This window comes from Triturus cristatus, chromosome 6 (assembly GCF_964204655.1).
Source record: "Triturus cristatus chromosome 6, aTriCri1.1, whole genome shotgun sequence".
Lineage (NCBI taxonomy): Eukaryota > Metazoa > Chordata > Amphibia > Caudata > Salamandridae > Triturus > Triturus cristatus.
The window spans coordinates 405671102-405692103 of NC_140589.1; the positions used below are offsets into that span (position 1 = coordinate 405671102).

A 21002-nucleotide genomic window follows, 5' to 3' on the forward strand; every position below is an offset into this window, starting at 1 on the left:
AAAATGACTGGACAACAAAAATACCAACAGTAATTAATGGGAAGATATTATTGATGAGGCTAATGTTTTATTGGAATAGTCCAAAAAATCAGTCATTCCCAAACATAGCAGTGTCGTGTGGTCCAGAATTTAAATTTTAAAACTGGTGAAAGCAACCAAGGCCCTGATAGTAAAAAGGAGCTTGATATCTATAACTCTGCATTGTACAATAAATCGATGTGAAAAGATGGTAGACTTTAAGGCAGTGCATGACATGTGACAATGAATTAAAAAACAGGAACTAAACTATTTCAAAGGAGAGGTTTTATATGATAGGTGGATGCTGTTAGAGGGAAAAAAGAACTCAAGTTTGCAAGTACTGATGTGAAATGAGAACGCTAAGAAAATGTTCAAAATATGTGATTGAGAAAGCTCCAGCTTATACAAACTGTAAGCCTGCATTGTGCCTGTCTGTGCAACTGTCTTCTTTAGAAATCTGTGAATGCAGGCATACTATGGGCATTGGATTCTTACTGAAGAACTTTTCATAGCTAGATGCCTTAGATCAGGGGTCTCCAATGGTACCTCACCAGTATCCTGGAAGTAGCCCCCAGAATGGTTGTCCAGCACAGTATGTAATTCAGAGGGTCTAGCCACATTGAATAAGGGAGCACTACACATCTCAGTAAACTTATAGTGGCAGCCAGCCTAGACAATGTGGGAACACACACTGTGACAGACTGTGGGACTTGTAACATGACCTCCTTTCTCCACTCTCAATTTTGCTAAGTCACATGGAGATTTGTCACATTGCAAGGCCCAGTTTATCAACTATACAGTATGTGTGAAAAACCAAGGATGTTTTTTGAGTGTTTTTACCCAAAATGAAAAGTGAATAGTTTAAAGAAAAAGGTGTATTTGGGAAAGTGATATGCTTGTGCTTGGAAATAAAATGAATGAAAACACAAAACACCTGTTGATATGATTGTTTTTTCACTAGTCATGTGGAGGCAGTGTATATTGATGAAGCTTTTCCAGGCATTACTGTTGGTATACCCGTCATATGCATTGGGCTGGTCAGTGTTCTCTACCAATATTGATTTTTAAATACCATTCTCCCAAAGTAGTGTATCTAGAATATCAACAACCACATCATCACATATATAGATTAGTACAGTTATATTTGCATTCTTAAATCCACAGGTATATACCTTGAAGATAAATCTCTGTAATACATGGGAATCTGCAATCCCTGTATAACTGCCCATAACTAATTTCTTTATAATTGGTGACTTGTTACGCACCCAGTTGCCGATTATAAAGAAAAGATGTCTGAACTCAAATGTAATAAGTTATTATAGTCGTGTTTTGAGGTCACAATGCCTGCACAAAGAGCCAGCATTCGCATTCGAGGTGAAAGGCAGGCAGGTCACAGAGCAGCTGTTTAAAGCAATGAAAATAATTTTCTTTTCTTTCTTCTGCTCTATTTTTCTAGCTTGTACTGACAAGCAGAAAGAACATGTGTATGTTTGAGATTCCTTAGATAATTATGGAAAAGTTAGAATCTTTCTGAATGTTTCTACACATTCCAAACTACTTTAGCTTTTTTTTAAACTGACTTGTACTGAACTGTTTCTAATATCTTTTTTCAACAAATATCTAACAGGTTTGTGATGTGTTTTGTTTTGCACTAGCAATTCTATTTCTATTTTTCATGTTTGCAAACATGTTACACACCAAAGTTTTAAGTGGTTTGTGGAAATGATGATGTTGTGGCCATTTATCATATTGGATAAAGCACCCCTGCCGTACATGATAAGGATATTACAAGTCACGTCAGAGTCCCCCGCCTGATAAAGGAACTTGGTGTTCTGCTTTGTTTCTCAATATGGTTATGGAACTCCTCGGTGACTTGCAATATTCTTATAATGTACAAGAGGGGGTACTTTATCCCTTACGTAATCTATCATGTATCTGTTCGAGATACGTAAAAATTTAGCTAAGAACAGTAAATCTATACTTATCTAGGTCTAAGTACCTTCAGGATATTATGTAATCAGTATTCTCGATACAAAGTTTGGCTGACGGTATTTTATCACTCAATATTGTGACCTACATCTGCGTGGTCACTACTGTGATTCTATCTGGTGTGGTCACTGCTGCAGAAAATGGCATATTAATGAGTAGAATGGGACTATTACTCATGACTGAAGACACCATAAAGACCATGAAGAGCATCCACTCAGGAGCTCCCTCTGACCCTTGCCTACCATAGATCTTTCACAGAGCCGCCACAGCCATTGCACCTGAACTATGCTGGCCGATCAAGTGCTCACTCAAAACCGCCACATTCCCTGATGACTGGAAACACGCCAAAGTCAACCCCCTCCTGAAGAAACCTGCCGCAGACCCGAAGAACCTCAAGAAATTCAGGCCCACCTCCCTGCTTCCTTTCACAGTCAAGGTCATAGAAAAGGCCATCAACACCAAAACACCAAGCTTGCAAACTTCATCAAAGCCAACAACGTCCTAGACATCTCCACACAGCACAGACACCGCCATCCTCGCTGCCACCGATGACAACCACTCCCTCCTTGACCAGGGCCAAATGGCAGCCCTCATCCTCCTGGACCTCTCAGCCACCTTCAACACCATGTCCCCCCACACACTAGGCACCAGACTCAACAATGCCAATATCCGCAGAAAGGCCCTCGGCTGGATATGCTCATTCCTCACATGCAGAGCTCAGTGAGTCAGACTCCCACCCTATCTCTTGGAACCAACAGAGACCAGATGCAGAGTGACCCAGGGATCCTCCCTCATCCCCACCCCCTTAAAAATCTACATGGCGTTTCCGCACAGCCATCCTCAGAAACCACAGACGCAACATCGTCTCCTTTGCCGACGACACCCAGCTCATCGTCTCCCTCACCAAAGAACCCAACATCACCAGGCACAACTTTCAAGTATGGATGAAAGCCATTGCCACCTGGATGAAGAAGAGCTGCCTGAAACTCAACTAGGAGAAAACAGAAGTCCTCATCCTTAGCTCCACCCCATCCCCATGGGATGACACCTGGTGGCCCCCCGCCCTCTGAACATCCCCACGCCTTCACGGACCATGCCGGTAAGCTCAGCATCATACTAGAGTCATCACTCACAATGAACCGCCAGATCAATGCTGTGTCCTCGGCCTGCTTCAACACCCTCCGTATACTATGAAAGACCTTCAGATGGATCCCACCTTAATCCAGGAAAATGGTCATGCACGCCCACAGTAGCAGACTGGACTACGGAAATGCTCTCTACTTTGCAAACTCCAGACCGTCCAAAACGCCACAGCCAGCTTGATCCTGGACATCCCCGTCACAACCACATCACCCAACACCTTTGCAGTCTCCACGGGCTCCCCATCGAAAGAAGAATAACATTCAAGCTCCTCACTCAGGCTTACAAGGCCCTCCGCAACATCGGATCAGCATACCTAAGCAAGCGTCTCTCCTTCCACGCACCCTATAGACACCTCCAATCAACTGACCTCTCTCTGGTCACCATCCCACGCACCTACAAAAGCAGAACAGGAGGAAATTCCTTCTCCTACCTCGCAGCCAAGGCCTGGAATGACCTTCCCCTCCACCTTCGGCAAGTCCCCACACTGCTCCAGTTCAGGAAGGACCCCGAGACCTGGCTCTTTGGATGACATCAGCACTCAACTGAGCCGCACCCTCACAAGCCACCACCGGCGCCTTGAGACCCTCTCGGGTGAGTAGCTGCGCTTTATCAACACCTGATTGATTGATTGATTGATTGACTATTTTCATTGATCAGAATAGCTCTCATTTTAGAAAAGTTTGAATATCCCTGCCTTAGATAATATTGAAGTGACATGAAAGTTTTATATTTTGATGTACTGGGCTCATAACAAGTGCTAAAGAGTGGGTCAGCTTGCAGGATACTTTCCCTAAAATTACAGTGAATGCACTCTGGAAATGCTGTCCCGAACTACAGTTTAAAAACCGAACCTGCTCCTTAGAAGAAATTACTGCCTCTGAGATGACAGTCCTGCTCAATTTTTAGCATTGCTTTCTTTGTCAATCAATGGTGTAATGCAAAATGATGGGATCCTCTTGCAGAATGTGATGCGAGGCCCCTGAGTCTCCCACATCGCACATATATTCATTGACCTTGGCTTGAATGGGATCCCCTGAGGGGTTGTGGGGTCCTGAACGGTGGGATCCCCCATGTACCGCATGGGCTGCAGAGGCTTATGTTAGTGCATTGTTGCTAATTTGAAAATGTTTAGAGTAATGGTGAGATAGCATTCTTCTTTTAAAAAATTGTATTGTCCAGTTAAAAGGTAACGATAATGGAGATAAATGTTGAATAAGACATTGATAATGTTTCTTCGTATCGGCTTTGCCATAAAGAAAAACGCAAAGAAAAGTTTGGATTTCTCTGAAATTTAGCAATGCAAATGTTTTTACTTAGTATCAAACGAAATAAGGAACTTATTTATATCTTATTGTCCTTCAATCATGTTTATGAATGTTCACATAATTGCTTCCGATCTGAATCAAAAGCTGGGCATAAACTAAACATATTATTTACTATTTCTTTACCTTTTTTCCAACACGTGCAGGGTCATCTGCATCTGAGCTGAAGATTGTGTGCACAGCAGAAGGCATTAGATTGCATTGCTTCATGAAATACTTTTCAGAGGAAATGAAGGTTCAGTGGTATCAGAAGTATGTATCTTTTATAATACCGTTGTCACCTTAAATCGCCAAATATGGCACCAGTAGTGATTAAATCATAACCTACTGAGTTAATCTTTCCTGTGCAGTAGTCTGGGAAATGCTACTATTTTGGTTCGTGCTTCAAACGTCATGCAATGTGACAGTAATCTGTTTAGATGATTTAACAAAGAAAGAAAGAGTAAGCCAGTGTTACTAAAATAAGGTCAGCTAGTCATCCGTTTCTATTGTGGATTAACAACATATATGGCAAGGGTCAACATTAAGCAGTGCACAGCCCTTTATGATCGCTTCTAGGGAACTTTAGACTTCCCATACTTACTTGTTCCCTACAAGTGTATCCTACCTCTAGTGGTGTTGGCAGCTGACTGTATTTTTCCTCCCATTTTCACCAGTTGGTTCAAGGACTCTGGGTTATGGAAAAGTCTGCTTCCTTGAGCATATATTCTGGTTGGCCTTTGTGCCAGTGTCGCCTCAACCACCCTCCTAAATCTCTTTGTTACAAATCAGGCGAAAATTCTAAGTTGGAAGAGACGAAGTGGGAGACCTACAATACTAGGAGTTTTCATGCTGCATGCTGAGCTTCTGTTTCCCAGGACGAAATCCATGATTGATGTTTAAGGCCAGTTACATAATGCCATATTCTCTTTCCATGTGTATGACACTGATTACTGCTATTTGCTGGTGATATCGTTATATAGTCAACACCTTACAAGAAGCTCTTTGAAGAGCTGTAGGACATTTAAAGAGCTAACTTTGCTCATTATCTGGGACCTTTTAAATCTTACGTTGGATCACTAGCATTACCTCAAATGTGTTTTCAGAATCTTCTTCTGATACAGGCTAAGGGACCCCTGCCTTGCACGAGTCTCTGTGATTAGTTCCTACAGCTGTTGGGCAAGCACAGGCAACATTTAATTTACGCTGGAGTAATCTCTCATAACTACCAGCATTTCATGTGATGAATATTATGTGAATTGAGACGAAGCTCAGGTAAACATCCTCGATGGTGCATGGGAAAAATCGGACTGGGTCAGAAAAGTCCCGGGCACCGAAATAAAAGTACCCCCTATTAGTATATCAGACAGCTAGTAAGAGACCCATGTTTGCAAATTGGGTCCGTTTTGAACTTGTAAAGACCCACTTTATGCAAGGTATACACAGTTCCCCCTGGCCCACTTTTAGAATGCTGCAATTGGTGATCCCAGTGCAAGCCTCAACAGATTTTCTGAGCACATGGTTGTTGGTTTGCAATATGTGAATGGTTTGCACAGCAGGAAGACACCATAGGATTAAACATCTGAACAGACCTGCGAGCTCGTGGTTTTCCAAAGTTAAAATTAAATGATCTAATGAATCATCGCCTTCTGAAAGGGACTTTCCAGTGACATGCAAAGTGCAAAGCCATTTCATATTTCTGTGTAGTTCATAACGTTTTGCAAACAAATAACTTACTGATAGGTACTTCACCCCACTCAGTCAACATCTCTAGCGCGGCATCCTAAGACCATGATCCAGTGGCCTAAATGTATCACATTCGCATAGAGAATGTGGAGACTACAATATTTGTTGTCACTGAGAAAATGATCTGCAACAATTTGATTTATGACACATTTTCACCTAATATGTTATCTCGTAAAATTATGTATTCCTGTATTCTCTTATCTTTATGGCCTCAAACGTGCTCTCCTGGTGTTCAAATTGGGGCTCCTTGGCTCACTGCAAGCAGCAATGCCGACCTGGTTACATAGATAGAATTTAATTACTATGAAGAATAGAATAAAATGTATATGGCCCACATTTTCCCTGGCGGTGCATTGAAATATGAGTTCTATGAAGTTTGTTTCGAACTAATGTATTCTGAATCGTAACAATGTTCAGCTTGTTGCTCAATGAATTGTGTTGCTTCTCAACAGGCTTATTTGCAATTCATACTTGGTAAAATTACCACCACCTCTCAATACTAGTTTATAATCAATTATGTTTTCAGCTATGAGTTTTGCAAACCTTCCTTAGATTTTTTTTATCCACCCAGGGAGTCAAAGATATCTTCGAGCGACAGGTTGAGAATCGGGGGTACTGATGAGTATGCTTGGCTGCAAATAAGTGAGCCAACTGAAAGAGACAAGGGGAAGTACACGTTTGAGGTTTTCGATGCAAAGACGTCGCACAAACGTGTCATTGATTTAGCTGGTCAAGGTAGGTTACTAGTCATTGACGGTCAGATGTGACGCTTGCATGATTCAGAAGCATCTTTCCCTATGATACCAATCTGTAGTTATTCAATAATTCTGCACAAAATACTATTTTTTTAAACTATTATACGACTATGACTTTACTCGATTGTTTTTGGTAATGCTGTTATTAGTAATCACGCTACGTTGTCGTATGCTTTTGATTCAACGATGAAAGTGAACTTATTTCTAGTATGTTTTGTCGAGTAAGAAATAAAGGATTTGTACTATATAGTAAAAAAAAATGTCAATTGGCAATATTTTGTTTTCTTATCCTGACCATGATACGTTTATTAAGCTGGCAAAATAGTGAGCACTCACCTATGACAACTTCTGTGACCTGAAAGGACTGATTTCCAATCCTAGCAAGTCCAACTCAGACAGGTGCCCAGAATATTGGTCAATATATCCTATTTGCAGTGGTTGTTGATGGCAAAACCGCTGTATGGACTGCTATATAAAAACAAATGATTACTGTTTAACACAACGTTCCACTTATATAGTGTTTCTGCCAACCTTTCATTTTACCAGCCAACATTTCACTACAGCATTATTTTCATCAATGTTCTTTTTGTTTAGAAGGCCCATTATTTTTATATTGACAATACTCATATAGAGGGTAAATACTTTGGGCATGGTGCATTCACTCTTATTGTAAATCCAATGCATGCCATTTTATTCCATGCTAATACATCATATTTAGGTATGTCATCAAGGTATTCACATTTTCAAGGATTTAAGGACTGCACATCGCTCTTTGGATCACTAGTCAAGATATACAACTGTATAGGAGCCATTCTATTAATTTGCACAGTCTTATTTTTGCCTTTGTTCACTTTCTTCACAGCTTTCACTGAAGCGTTGGCAGAGTTTCAGAAACTTAAGTAAGTTTGTATGTCTCATCTACATGCAGCTTTAGCTTTGTCTTGGCCAGACCAATTTCTTCCGCTAGCCAGACCAATTTCTTCTGCTACATGTGAAATGGGCTTTGGATCAGCTGCTTGCTCATGATTGGATGTCTTTGTTGTTTGCTTTATCTGATCCAATGGCTTTCCACCCTATTCATATGTAGGTCCCACCCTGGAGCATGTTGTCATTACACTGTTTTGATTGGTTGACTATTTTTCCATTGCTGATGTTGCATGCAGTCAGGGAACTACTTTTTTCTTTTTCTTCTAAGCTCTTTATGGGAGTACATGTGTGTTCTTGCTCTCTACTGCTGCTTCCTTCCTTCAAATTACTCCACCCCATAACTTCTTTCTGTGTTGAGTCCCCATTCTCACCAAGGACACCTCATCCCCAAATTCTTCCAGGCACCCCTATCACCTCCCTGCTCAACTGGTCACACACTATGTTGCTTCATGCCATCCTACCCTCTCCCTTCCCAGCTCATTTCTTTGCTCTCCATGTTTCTCCCCAACCCCTTTCTACTTTTCTGATGCCCTTGCTCCTTGCATGTCTTACCCCCACCCGCTGCTAAAAACCTAGGACCTGTTTCATAAAGGTAAACTTACACTTTTGTGTACTTTTATGATTGTTTACTATTTACAAATTAATTTTACAAGTTATATGTTTATAAGTGCTGAGTATCCACATATAAAAAGATAGGCCTGTCCTATCCTTTTATGTCAGGAGACTCCGCACTCGTATAGATACTGCCCATAAAATAAGCTTGTGATTAGCAAACAATCCTAAGCTTGCACAAAAGTGTAAATTTACCTTTGTGAATCATGTCCCTAGAATTATCATTGACTTTTCTGACCCTTATGAGACGCTATTGACAAGCCATTGTCATGTGTCATTTTTTCAGACTGACAGGTGTCTTAATGCATCTGGAGTACCGTTGGAGCGGTGCTCGCTGTTCTTCATACTATCACCCGAAGCCTAATAAGAAAGAAAGTGAATGAAAGGGGTTATAAGTATTGCGAGATTCTGCCATCTTGATGACATGTACATATGTTTAACTTGAGACAGAGAAGTTACTACTGATGCCCATTTGGAGCAAATAATGCACAGCCCTCTAGTGCTTCTGATGTACTTTGAAGCTGGCAGATAAAGGTCACCTTCATCCAAACAAGCACTAAAATATAAATGTCTAGGTACCTTTGGGCTTTGTGTGATCTTTGCAATGAGGTGCTCCTGCATAATACATTCATTGGTCAGGCGGTATAAATTATTAATTGTGATGGAAGTTGGCCAGTTGGTCGCAATTTGAGCAGCCCTAGTTGAATGAAGTTCTTCTTCTTATTTTTTTTTTTACAAAAGTCTTCAGAAAAGAAACGAAAGGGTTTTGCAGTCACCAGGCAGTTTGTGTCATCAAAGGAAGTTGTTATCACATAACTGAATACTTTTTCTAGTATTCACAGTAGCAGCTTCTCCGCTAAGACGGAGAAGTGTCACCCCACTGCCATGAAGCTGCAAAATAAAGGAAAAAATAAAATGATAATAAAGTTATTGTATTATCATTTTATTGTGTCCTCCTGCTGCGACAGCATGTGTGAGGGGACGGGGCGGATTGCAGGGGAGGAGTGGTAGAAGACTACTAAGTGTGCAATGACTGTTTGGCCGGACTCTCAGGCAGCCCTAAACAGTAATGCACACTTTCCCTGTTCTCCATGCAGGCTGCATTACAGCCTGCATGGAGAACATGCTCACCCCTCCAGCCCTTGGCTGAGTGCCGTGTCATAGCGTTCAGACCAATCAAAACGCTGAATTGCACTGTCGTGATTGGCTGCTGGGAGTGTGAAAGCCGTGATGCTTCCTGCTTCCTGTTTCTCCCAAGAAGCCAGGAAGAGGACAAAGGAGAGGTGGTGGCGGGTGGCTAGCCGGCTGGCTGGCCGGGAGGTAAGTGTGTTTTCAAAAAATCCAATCCCCTCCCCCCTACCCGCCCCACTGCGGCTGCCAGGCAGCAGCCATGACTGTGTATTCCATCATTATTTACAAATGTCTGTGGAAGTGTTGTAGGGACACATGTCTATGGCAAGAAAACAGGTGTGGCCTTTCAGTGTTGCAACTGATGGCACCAGTGCTAGTGCAATTTAACGTTGAAACCGCTGAACTACTTAGACTGCTCCAGCTCCAATGAAATTGCACACCACTATTTGTTCCCGCGGTTACTCAGACGGACTTTTGCCAAATGTATTTTTGAGAACATTTATATAGTGCAAATATCGTATTTCCCTTGATAGGCAGTGCAAGTGGTACAACAGAACACCAGCCCTATCTAAATTATCCAAAAATGCTGATGCTAAATTGATCTTCAGAATTAATTCAATCCTTTCCTTGGTGGGAATTGAACTGACGAGACAGACTTTTTAGGAGTTTTCTACAACCTACTGTATTTTGTTAATTTTGCTTTTGCTTCTTAATATGTTTACTGTATTCCTTTATTGTACGAAGTGGTTCAAATGGATAAAATGGTGTAATCTAAAATCGCAAAGTGCTTTACCTTACAGTTGAAGTGCAAGAAAGAGTCCAGATAGGTGCAGGGAGACAGGTATCTACCCAGCAGCTGACAGCGTCCTCAGAGAGGAAGGAATGAAACCTTGAAAGGGTGGATATTAGTAAAGGTTTTGCCACTACATCTCTCTAGAAGAATGCATTAGTTCCAGGTCATTCGCACCCCTCCCATTTTACGAGAGACAAACAGTATATGTAGAACAGCCTCCATTGTGTGAGATCAAATTTCCGTTTTGCAAATCCCTACAATTTGTGGAGTTATAAAAGCGAGCGGTGGCCTCTGAAGTCTGCGTTTGTAGCGCACTCTGCTCCATTCTTTTCTCACTGATTTACCTGTTTTGCTAATTGCTTTTTCAATATGAAGAACATGATAATGTTAGCAAAGCATCTGTACAAAGTGAACGCATTTCAACTGCCTTCTTTGGCGACCCATGCCCCTAAAGCAGAGGTCTTCAAACTTTTTGATGTCAAGACCCCCTTGTCAAACCTTTTTAGGCTTAAGGACCCCCTTCTGACAAAATATTTTAGAACCTTGTACTCTTCATCATCGACAACTATCGACAACTATAAACGCCCCCAATTCCTACAGCAAATAATTTTTATTGTGGGAAAATAATGTTAAACAGTGTTTAGCAAACCAAAGGTCAGTGAGCATGGGGGTGTAGTCAAAGGTGTAGCTATAAACAACTGGCCTAATTTTTGAGGAATTGACGTATTTATGAAATATGGTGCATTCCTGTCCTTTTCCCTTGTGTTGGTGCACAAATTGCTGCCTAGCACCAACACAGGCAGGATTGTTTTTGTACAGGAAGGGGCACCTTCCTTCACAAAAACAATCTAAAGAGGTGTTTTTCCCTTTCTATGTGAGATGCAGAATGCGGCACACATGGAAAGAGGAAAGAACTAGGAGAAATTAAAACATCTCTCCACGTTACACCTCCACTGGGGAGGCATCTGTTTTTAAGCTCCCCAGGTTTACATGATTTTGTAAATATTGGGCAGCATCAAAATCTATGAGTGTTGCATGGGAACCCCACACAAAGCTCATGGAACACCTCCTTGACGCAGAGTATTTCAAAGCAGTGACTTGTGCTGCTATGTCATACTCCATATCTAAGAGGCCATACAAAGCCATGCAGGTGCGACGTACACTAAATGCTGCACATACATTGTCACAAGGAGGGCGCAGTGAAAACTTTTGCATCGCTGTTTTGTCGCAGCGACGCAGCAATTTTCATAAATGAGGCCCTCTGCACGTTTTTGAGGTCTTTTACCATCAGGTATCTACAGAAAACATGATGGGCAGCGTAAATGAAAAATAAATTAAAAGGTTGTTACTCAGTGGGAAATGCACTGTAGTACTTTATGAAACCTCTATTAGTGAATGAAAAAGTAACCAGAGCTTTCTGATCCCATTTTCGGTTTTGGCTACAGAGAGCTTTATTGGGTGGGTTTTCTTACTCTCTTCCTTGTGTTTTTTTTCGAGGCCCTTCCGTGGGCACGCTCACAGAACATTAATGAAAGCCAATAGCACAGCTTTTTAAAGCTGGGACCTATTGGCTTTACCAATGCTCGTTATTTTATGGTCTGGTGCTGTTTTGGAATGTCACATCGTTTCAAGACCTTAACTGTCATGTAATTTTTTTTATTTTTTTTAACTTCCAGGCAAGCTGCGTTTGCTGAGAAGAGTAAGTATTCTGCCCTTTTGGAGATTTTTTTTTATTTGTTTTTGTCCCACACTTGTCCACATTTATTTGAAAAAATATAGATGATTTCGAACAGGTTTTTGTTAATTTTCCTTTTATCCTTGATCTGCTCATTTTTTTAGATCGTGGCAAAGTTATTGGCGGATTACCTGATGTGGTAACAATAATGGATGGAAAGGTAAGGAAATCTTTATAAACACGTTTATTGATTTTTACGCATATGGTAGAAACATGACACATCCACATATCACTATTCATAAAAGGAAACACAATCCCAGTCTTCAACTTTATCGACCCCAGCCCTCAAACCAGAACTCTGGATACATCTCAGCCTTTCATGCAGTGGCTATAAAAAAGTAATCACCCCACTGACCCTTTATCTTTTTTGTGTTTGTGTGAACAGCCATAATAGAATATTTCCATAAGTTAGAACATCTGCCCATACCTCTCATTTCTCTGTCAGAGGGACATGCTTCACTCCTCAATATTTAGTAGTGTCTCCCAAGCCTACCAATGCACTTTACTCCCTCGACTCCTGAAGATCCTCCTTCACCCCTAGGGGTAATAGCTTTAGTAGGTGTTCCAGAGACACCCTATCACCAATGATAGTGTCTAGAAAACATTCTGCCAAAGTGTCTGGAATATTGAGCATTTCCAAGCCATACAGAAGAAATCTATCTACCATAAGGTAATGTTTTTGACTTTCTGGCTGGATGCATAGGCCACAGCAGAAGTGAGATTGTTCTCTTGCAAATTACAATGCTGGAAAATCCCCCTTGCCTAGATGTAGATGACTGCAGAGCACATATTGAAAGCAGATGTTAATTATCCGCTAGACTTTTCCAAAGCCTTTAGGTTTAGGGTTCCAGATTCAGAGTGTGGAATGATTGCAACTCGCTCACAACTAAAGTCAAATATGTGTTTTTATTTTTACCCTCCTCCAATGTAATGAGGTGTCTGGTCTAGAAAAGAATATATATGTTGCATATCAGTCCAGAATGTAACGGTTTTGCATCAAGTGCTGAACCCACTGAGCTCTATTACTTGTCTCATATTTCGCAAGGTCTGTACTAACCAGTCCTCACAGTGCACAGCGAATGGTGTAAATTGAAAAATGTGATCTTTATTGGGTTTCCGATCACTGACTTTTAAAAACTTTGTGTGCATTTTCCCCGATGACATATAAATTTTCGCTTGCAGTTTTACTGTTTCCCTGTGCCAGTATCTGTCTCAATGTAAGAGTGCATTTGTCTCTCTGTCCAACTGTCAGTGCATATCCTGACATAGGGGCCGAATACAATGCAGCTCGTAAAGGCTCCGACTTGTGGTCGGAGCCTTTACAGCAGCAACGTAATGCGTTGTTCGGTTTCATTACTGACACCTCATTATGATGGAGGCACTTCGAAAGTAAAGCAGCCGGTCATTCCGGCTGGCTTCTGACGGGCTCGAGAGCCCGTCCACCAGTCGGAATCTGCCCTGAAGTCTCAAGGGTGGCCCTCTGTGGCCTTGAGATTATGAGGACGGTTTCCAACATGGTTTTCATGCCAGGCATGCCGGAAAGCGTCTTTGGGGTTCCCCCAGGTGACCCCTTGGGAGCACGGCCTCGGCATTAAGGCCTGCCCCTTTGCTGATCCCCTCACCTTGTGGTGCCTGCCACTGGGTGCAGGGATGAACCACACCCATCATTTCACTATGGGAGCATGCATTACGGCTGGTTTACTGCCGGAATGCATGCTGCCATAGTAAATTGTAGTAATACGACCGAACAGTGTTCGGTCGTATCCGAATGAGGCAGTCCGGGTGTTGGTTAGTCCCATGACTGATGCGATGTCAGGTGGAAGTGATTCCGCCTGACATCGTAATGACCGCCCTAGGTGTCATTCTATTCTCTGTTCCGGAGTTGGTGCATTTCTTGTTTCAGTGTAAGGTCCCTGTCTTGATGTACTCTCTGTCCTGCTTCTACTCTCTGTCCTGGTGATTGTGTGATCTTAGACCTTTCCCTGAGATAGATATACGGTCATGCCGTCCCAGTTCTCTCTACCCAATCATAATCACTACACTTAACTGCAAAACCCAAGCATGAGTGCTCAAGGGTGGCAGATCTCTTTATTCCATGCAGATGCCTGACCGTGTGCGGTGAAGGAGGGAGGTGGCATATGCCTCTCGTAAGCTGGCACTATACAGTCTGGAACAGAGTCCTTTAGTGTAACAGCAGGCAACACTTGACTCAGAAGCTTCACGGTCTTTCACGGAACGGTACTCTCTGGTACTGGCGAGGGTGCAGGGTTTGAAAGACGGCTCCGGTTCCTCATATCCCCCACAGCTGACCGCTGAGGACTGCGCCGAGTGTAGAGGTTTCGTAGAGGTTTCGTCTTTCCTCGTCTTTACAGCCTGACGGCAGTTGCAGAGTGAAGGTTCCGGTGCTTTGTGCTTCGCAGGCAGAGAGGCAGATAAGTGCGGCGAAGTACAGAAAAGTGCAACGGTGACGCTCTAACAAGCAGGCTGGGCTGTGAAAATACGGGAAAGTACTTCATGAGAATTTTTCAAGTATTGAAACCCAAGGAAATCAAGTGTGGACTACGGTAGGAGAGAGATAGGAGGGTGGCATTACCGGTGAGTCTAAGACTGATTGAAAAGTAAGACTTTATCTCACTCACCTTGTAGTGTTCACCGGGTTCACCGGGTTCACCATGGGGCGCATTGTTTTACATTGGCGGGCTGATCTTTTGCCAATCTGCTGTTGGGGTGTTGAACGCTGCCGGACCAATCTGCTGTTGGGGTTTTGAACGCTGGCGGACTCACCCGGTTCTCTCGCCGTACCATTGCCGAGGCTGATACGGTCATTAGGGACTGAATTGACCATCGTCCCCTGGGCAGCGCACACCGCTATCGTCACCTTAAAGCGCTTCAAACATTGCGGCGTCTCCCGTAGCCAGGTGGAGGTAGGGCTGGGCCAGGGCTCTAACATCGCCACCTACATATATGATTACTCCGTTTTGGTGACTACACACCGCTACAGAAGGCAGGTGAGGAAAATTGGATGCCCGCAAAAGGAAGTAAAATTGGTGACTCAAATCAGTTGGGTTATTTTGATTCGCAACTTGCCCTCTTCTCAAACAGTACATTGCGGCTGAACTTATACATCCAGAGGGTTGTTGACTTGGTTATCTATTATTGTGCAGTTTAAGGCCGATCCTGTTGGGATTTTGGCCCCCGAATCGCGATGACTAAAGAGAGAATCAAACCAGACAATGTGGGAGGGAGCCTAAAAGGGACACTGGATGCTTTCTTTATCAGGGCAGAATCGGCCTTGGATCAAGAAATTCGTTCTGCCAAAAGAAGACTTTCCTTGGACTCTAACACAGCCCAGAAAAGACTGTCCATGGGGGGTTTAGCAAAGACAGAGAATCTGAAGGCTGTTACCCCAAAAAATGTAGACATTGTTATTACTTCCCACAGATCGGCAGAGAAAGCCTGCGTTGAGGCAGGAGTAATTATGTCACCTACCAAGGAAATGACATCTGTAATTGTAATAAATGGAGGGGAGGAGGGAGAATCGGGCCAATCCATGTTGGCATCTACGTCATCATCCAGGGGGAAGGAGTGGGGGAAGAGGGGGCGGAGAGGGCAGAAGCACCAGAGCCCTGTGGACTGCCACCTATGGAACCCGCAGAGGTTGTAACATGATCCAAATGTGCGCGCTTAGATCAACACATGTCTAGTAGAGATGTCATGCCTGTAAGTGTCCCCACAGCCTCAGCCAAGAGCGCACGAGGTGGAGGGCGAGGGGGAGGACGAAATAAGACTACCAGAAATGTGAATAAGAAAGAACCATCAAAGGAGGATAGGTCCAAAGGGACACCAGAAGCCACAGGCTTTTCGCAGTGTTCTAAATGCAGAGGGATGGATTTGGGCAATGAGGAGGACTCACCATTATGGTTAAGATTGGCATTTTTAATCACTAACCAACTAGCACCCCTCTACATGAAAATTAGCGCGTTCGAAGAAAATATGGCCAGATTGGCAGCACAGTGGACGGGCCCATCCACATTAGTCACTCCCCGACCCATAGCAGCTCAGGATATGGACACCCGAGGTAGTGAGGGCACGGGAGGAGTACCACAGGGGGACCTACCGCAGAGAGAGAGGAATAGTACCCACTCAGGTAGTGCGCAAGCAGAACACCCGGGGACTGGCAGAAACGAAGACACCAGAAGGAAGGAGAGAGTTCTGCCCACTAGGGAGGAAGGGCATATGATACCACAACAAAGTGGGACAACAGGAAAGAGGGCTCAGGGGGCCAGGGGATGGGACTGGTGCAATTGTAGTGAATGAGCCAGTAGGGAGCGAGTTTGTCAAGGGCACGACGAATTTGCCTGTTATGGATCTTCTTCCTGCCGCGAGCCCTTATACTATAGTTCTGACAGGGGTTCCTGCTTCTACTGAAATCTGTGAAGAAACACCCCAGATGTTAATCAACAAGGCAGCACATTGGTTAAGTAAAAACACACATTTTAAATTGGAGCACTATAGGCAAATCTTAATGGCAAGAAGGGTGTCCTGGATAGGCCGGAGCAGAAAGTGTTTTGAAGGAGACACAGGACCTCCTTGCCTATCCCAGAGGTGGCCTCAGGGGGGAGAATGACCCATTCATCCAAATGTTACCACTGGGTTTCTTTTATAGGGACCCATGGACAAGTTCCCGAAGAGAGTTTTATAGGCAAACGTATAGTGGGGTGATTGGAAATGGGCCCTTGTCTCTTACAAAAAATTGTTTTGCTCCTCTGGCAAATAGCCGGGGATTAGAAGACATTGATTGACATGAACGGAGCTCTCGCCGCGGCGACGTCCTCGCCGAAGCGATTGCTCCATGCATACATTCTAGCGGAGGCCTCCCAGTAACCCCAGATTGCACACAAACACCCGTTCCCATGGAAAGCGATATGGTTAGCTGTCCTAAAGAGGACAAAGGCCAGACTATAGGAGCCCATTTGAATACCCGCGGCTGTCAGACATTGCTGAGCATAAGTACCATGACCCAAGGCACTATAAAAGTTTTATCATGGAACATAGCGGGGCTGTCAGTAAAACTAAAAAATTATGAATGGGTGGCTTATATAAAAAAGTTCCAGGTCATATGTTTACAAGAGACATGAGAATGGAACAGAGACCAGCTAGCTCTTGAAGGCTTTAAGATGTTCTTTGTCCCGGCAAGGAAAGAGCGGTCAGGAAGAGCTAAGGGTGGGCTGATGATCTATGCGGATTTAAAACTGAAAGGGACATGGGTAGACCTGAGCTGGAACTCTAATGTTGTACAAGGGCTAAAACTACGTATGAGGAGCCAGAACATAATATTTGAGAACTTTTATAATGCTATAGTTCCAGGGTCACCACTCATAAATTTTAGAGAATTGGGCAAAAGGCTGGAGGGAGAGACTGATCAAGAGGGATGCAAGTACGACTGGGAGCTCGCAGGTGATTTTAACTGTCACCTTTGCCCAAATGCGAAAAATACACGGGGTGTCTGGAACTCCTGTCCATTGGAAGAGGGCACCCATTTAGAACAAACTGCAGAGGGAAAAGAGCTCAATAAGGTGCTGGAAAGGCATGATCTCCAACACACCATGGATTTAATAAATGGAGTTGATGAAGGGCGGATTAACCCAACTTTTAAAGGAAGAGGCTGTGATTCAGTCATTGATTTTATTTTCTGTATCTCACATAATGAAGCAGGAGCTTTTGGGGTTCGAAATACAATCTAGTGCATTTAGTGACCACAATCCCTTAGTTATTGTCCTGAGGGACCCAAACACTACCAACACCCTCGACAAAAGAGGTCCGAAAGGGGAGCTAATGGTGACTGATCAGGGCAGAAGGCTGAGATGGTACAAAATTGACGTTGATGCCTTTTATGAAGCACTAATGGCAGCCAAAGACCATCATATAGGGAGGTGCCTGAATTTTGAAGTGACAGGGGTCGAGCTGGTTAAGGCCTACGAAGGAGCAACACTGCACATTGATAGACTCCTCAGGATCAAGTCTGGAAAAAAAGAACCAAGGGAACATGGGTGGTTCGACCAGGCTTGTTCTAAGGCTCTGAGAGAGCTGAAAATGGCTTTAAAATCCTGCCCGAGGGATAAAACCAGGGTTAAAGCGTGTCGAGGGTTATACAAAGATGCGGTTAAGCGCCATAAATCTTTGATGCAACAGCAGGCGTGGGAGAACCTGAGGGAAGCAGTAGATACTAAAAATATAACAGCATTTTGGAAAATCATAAATGACCCTTGCTTCCAAGACAGGGATAAACCCAAGATTGTAAACCACATCCTGGCGGAGTCCTGGCATGATCACTTTAAAGGTCTATATAATCTTAGCACCCAGGGAGATTGCCTTGCGACCAATGAAGGGCCAGGAAGGGGGGAACACACAATTTTCTCTCTTAATGAGATTAAGGCCGGCATAGAAGGATTGACCAGAAATAAAGCTCAGGGTCCAGATGGCGTCCCCCCCGGACTTGTTCTTAGCGTATGCAGAGTTGTGGGCCCCGATTTTAACTAGGGTTATAAACGCTGCAGTGTGCACGGGCATGCCTGAATCTTGGTCAACAGCCATAATTGTGCCAATCTTTAAAAAAGGTAACAGGGAGAGCCCGTCCTGTTACAGGCCCATTTCCCTGATAGATGTGTCCGTGAAAGTTCTCGGCAGGGTTATACTTAACCGTCTATTAGATTGGTCAGAAGAATACAAGATCATAACGGACACACAATATGGTTTCAGGGTCGGCCGGTCTACAACAGACCAATTTCTCAACCTGTATCTCCTGACCGCCAAGTACACAATAGCGAGCCAAGGAACTGTGTACTTGGCGTTCATGGACCTCACAGCCACATTCGATCGGGTGAACAGGAACAAACTGTGGGAACTTATGGAGGGACTGGGAGTGGATCAGGGCCTAGCAAATTTTTTGAGATCCCTTCACATGAATACACATGCACAGGTTAGGTACAACGAGGAGGGCAGTCTGACAGATCAGTTCCCCTGTACGAGGGGAGTTAGACAGGGCTGTATTTTAGCACCTTTTTTATTCACCCTCTACATTAACGGCTTAGAGAAAGCACTGGCGGGGCTGGGAGTGGACTCGCCTAATATAGGTCACAGGGAGGTTCAGGTTCTGCTCTACGCAGATGATGCGGTACTTCTGGCCCGAACCCCGCGTGGCCTACATACTTTGTTAGACGGTTTTATCCACTTCATGGAGAGCCTGGATTTGTCAGCAAACCTAGCCAAATCCTACATAATGGAGGTAGGGAAGGCGCCCCAAAAAAATATAAATACACGATTGGGGCACACTGTATTGAAAAAGTTCATTCCTTCTCATACCTAGGGATATTGGTTGACTCCAGGCTTACTTTTAAACCATTGCTGGAGGATAAATGTTGTTCACTAACCAGAAGCATGGGGGCAATTATGAATCACGCACATAGGCTGGGCCGTTGGGCTCCTGACCTGATCCTGATACTCTACAATTCAATATGTTCTGCCAAAGTTCCCTACGGCAGTGAGGTCTGGGGCTTTGTGGATACAAAGTCGCTCCATATCGAAGAGAATAAACTTTTAAGAAGACTACTGAAAGTGCCACAAAGTACCCCGGGCTTTATTGTACATGAGAGCTGGGTGTTGCCCACATCGAGGACAGGATAAAATTAAAACCGGTTAGCTGCTGGATTAAGATCTGGTCTGACCCAGAGGCGGCACTGAAAAGAGATATCATTCAGGACTGCCTGTTACGGGACAAAGGGATGAATATCCCATGGTTAAATATGTTAGATATTCTATTAAGGCCACGGGTCACCTGGAACTTTTTACTCACTGTTAGAATGGGGAACCTCTGGTTGGCACAGGTAGGTACTTGTGACAAGCAGTGGTCCCTTCTTCTATTCAGGGCGAGAGAATTACCCCTTCAGAACAACCCCTGCTCACCCTATAGGTAGTGTGGCGCGAGCAGTCAGGGCTAAACTTCAGGGCGCTAGTCAGTTAAGCATTTATGATCACACACAGTAAACCACAACGATCCCCCACAAATGGACACCAGGCGTAAGTTGTATCAAAAATACGGATGCTTTATATAAAAGTTTCTTGGTTACGCAGGCATGTACAAGACCATCAATAACGGTTGCGAAATGGAAGCCACAAGATGATAATTAGGCACTGTTCTTTTCTTTGGTAACTTATTCGATCACGAGCGCTTCACAGGGCTCGGTTGAGTCGGTCCAGTCACGATGATGCGCAGTGCACCCGGGGTACAGTGATACGGGGAAATCAGAACGTTGCGGACCCCGAGTCCGATAGAGAGTTCACTGTACCTGGGAACGTGCGATGTGCTTGGACGAGTCTTCGGGGGAGATGCAGGTTCTGCACCTCGCGGGTCTTCCGGATCAAGAATTCAGCGGGCGGCTCTCGGTAGACAGGTGCGGCCCAGGGCCTCCGGCACGGACTGTGCAAGAGGTCACTGCGGAGGGCGGCACGGTCAGACTCAGGCTGGGAGTTGAAGCGGGGCGGCCGGATACGTTACGACGTACGGGCGGCCGTCCGAGGCTTGATTTCACTTCCCAATTAGAAATCTGGCGGGAGGGCGAGAGGGCACCAGGCACGCTCCAGTGGCAGGCAGGTGACAGGGAAGCGGGGCTACCAGCCTCGATGGGTCCAGAGCGACTCAGGTAGAGCGGGGCTCTCGGCGAGGGGAGGCGGCCAGGCTTCTGAGTGTCACGGCCCTAGGAGGGATGCGAAGGTGCGCAGAGCACTCCGGCGGGAGAAAGCACACGGCTCGAGTTCTCAGACGAGCGGAGACACGGTGAACCCACTGGTCCTGG

At 44.2% G+C, this 21002-nt stretch overlaps 1 protein-coding gene across 1 annotated transcript in view; it reads left to right on the forward strand.

Annotated features, from left to right (window-relative positions):
- MYOM2 (myomesin 2) overlaps window positions 1–21002 on the forward strand; it is a 586141-nt gene that overhangs the window by 552795 nt on the left and 12344 nt on the right. The window contains exons 32-36 of the mRNA XM_085610818.1: window positions 4619–4724; window positions 6769–6932; window positions 7815–7851; window positions 12092–12114; window positions 12255–12310. Of these exons, the coding sequence (XP_085466944.1) occupies window positions 4619–4724; window positions 6769–6932; window positions 7815–7851; window positions 12092–12114; window positions 12255–12310 (386 nt within the window). The remainder of the gene's footprint in view (window positions 1–4618; window positions 4725–6768; window positions 6933–7814; window positions 7852–12091; window positions 12115–12254; window positions 12311–21002) is intronic.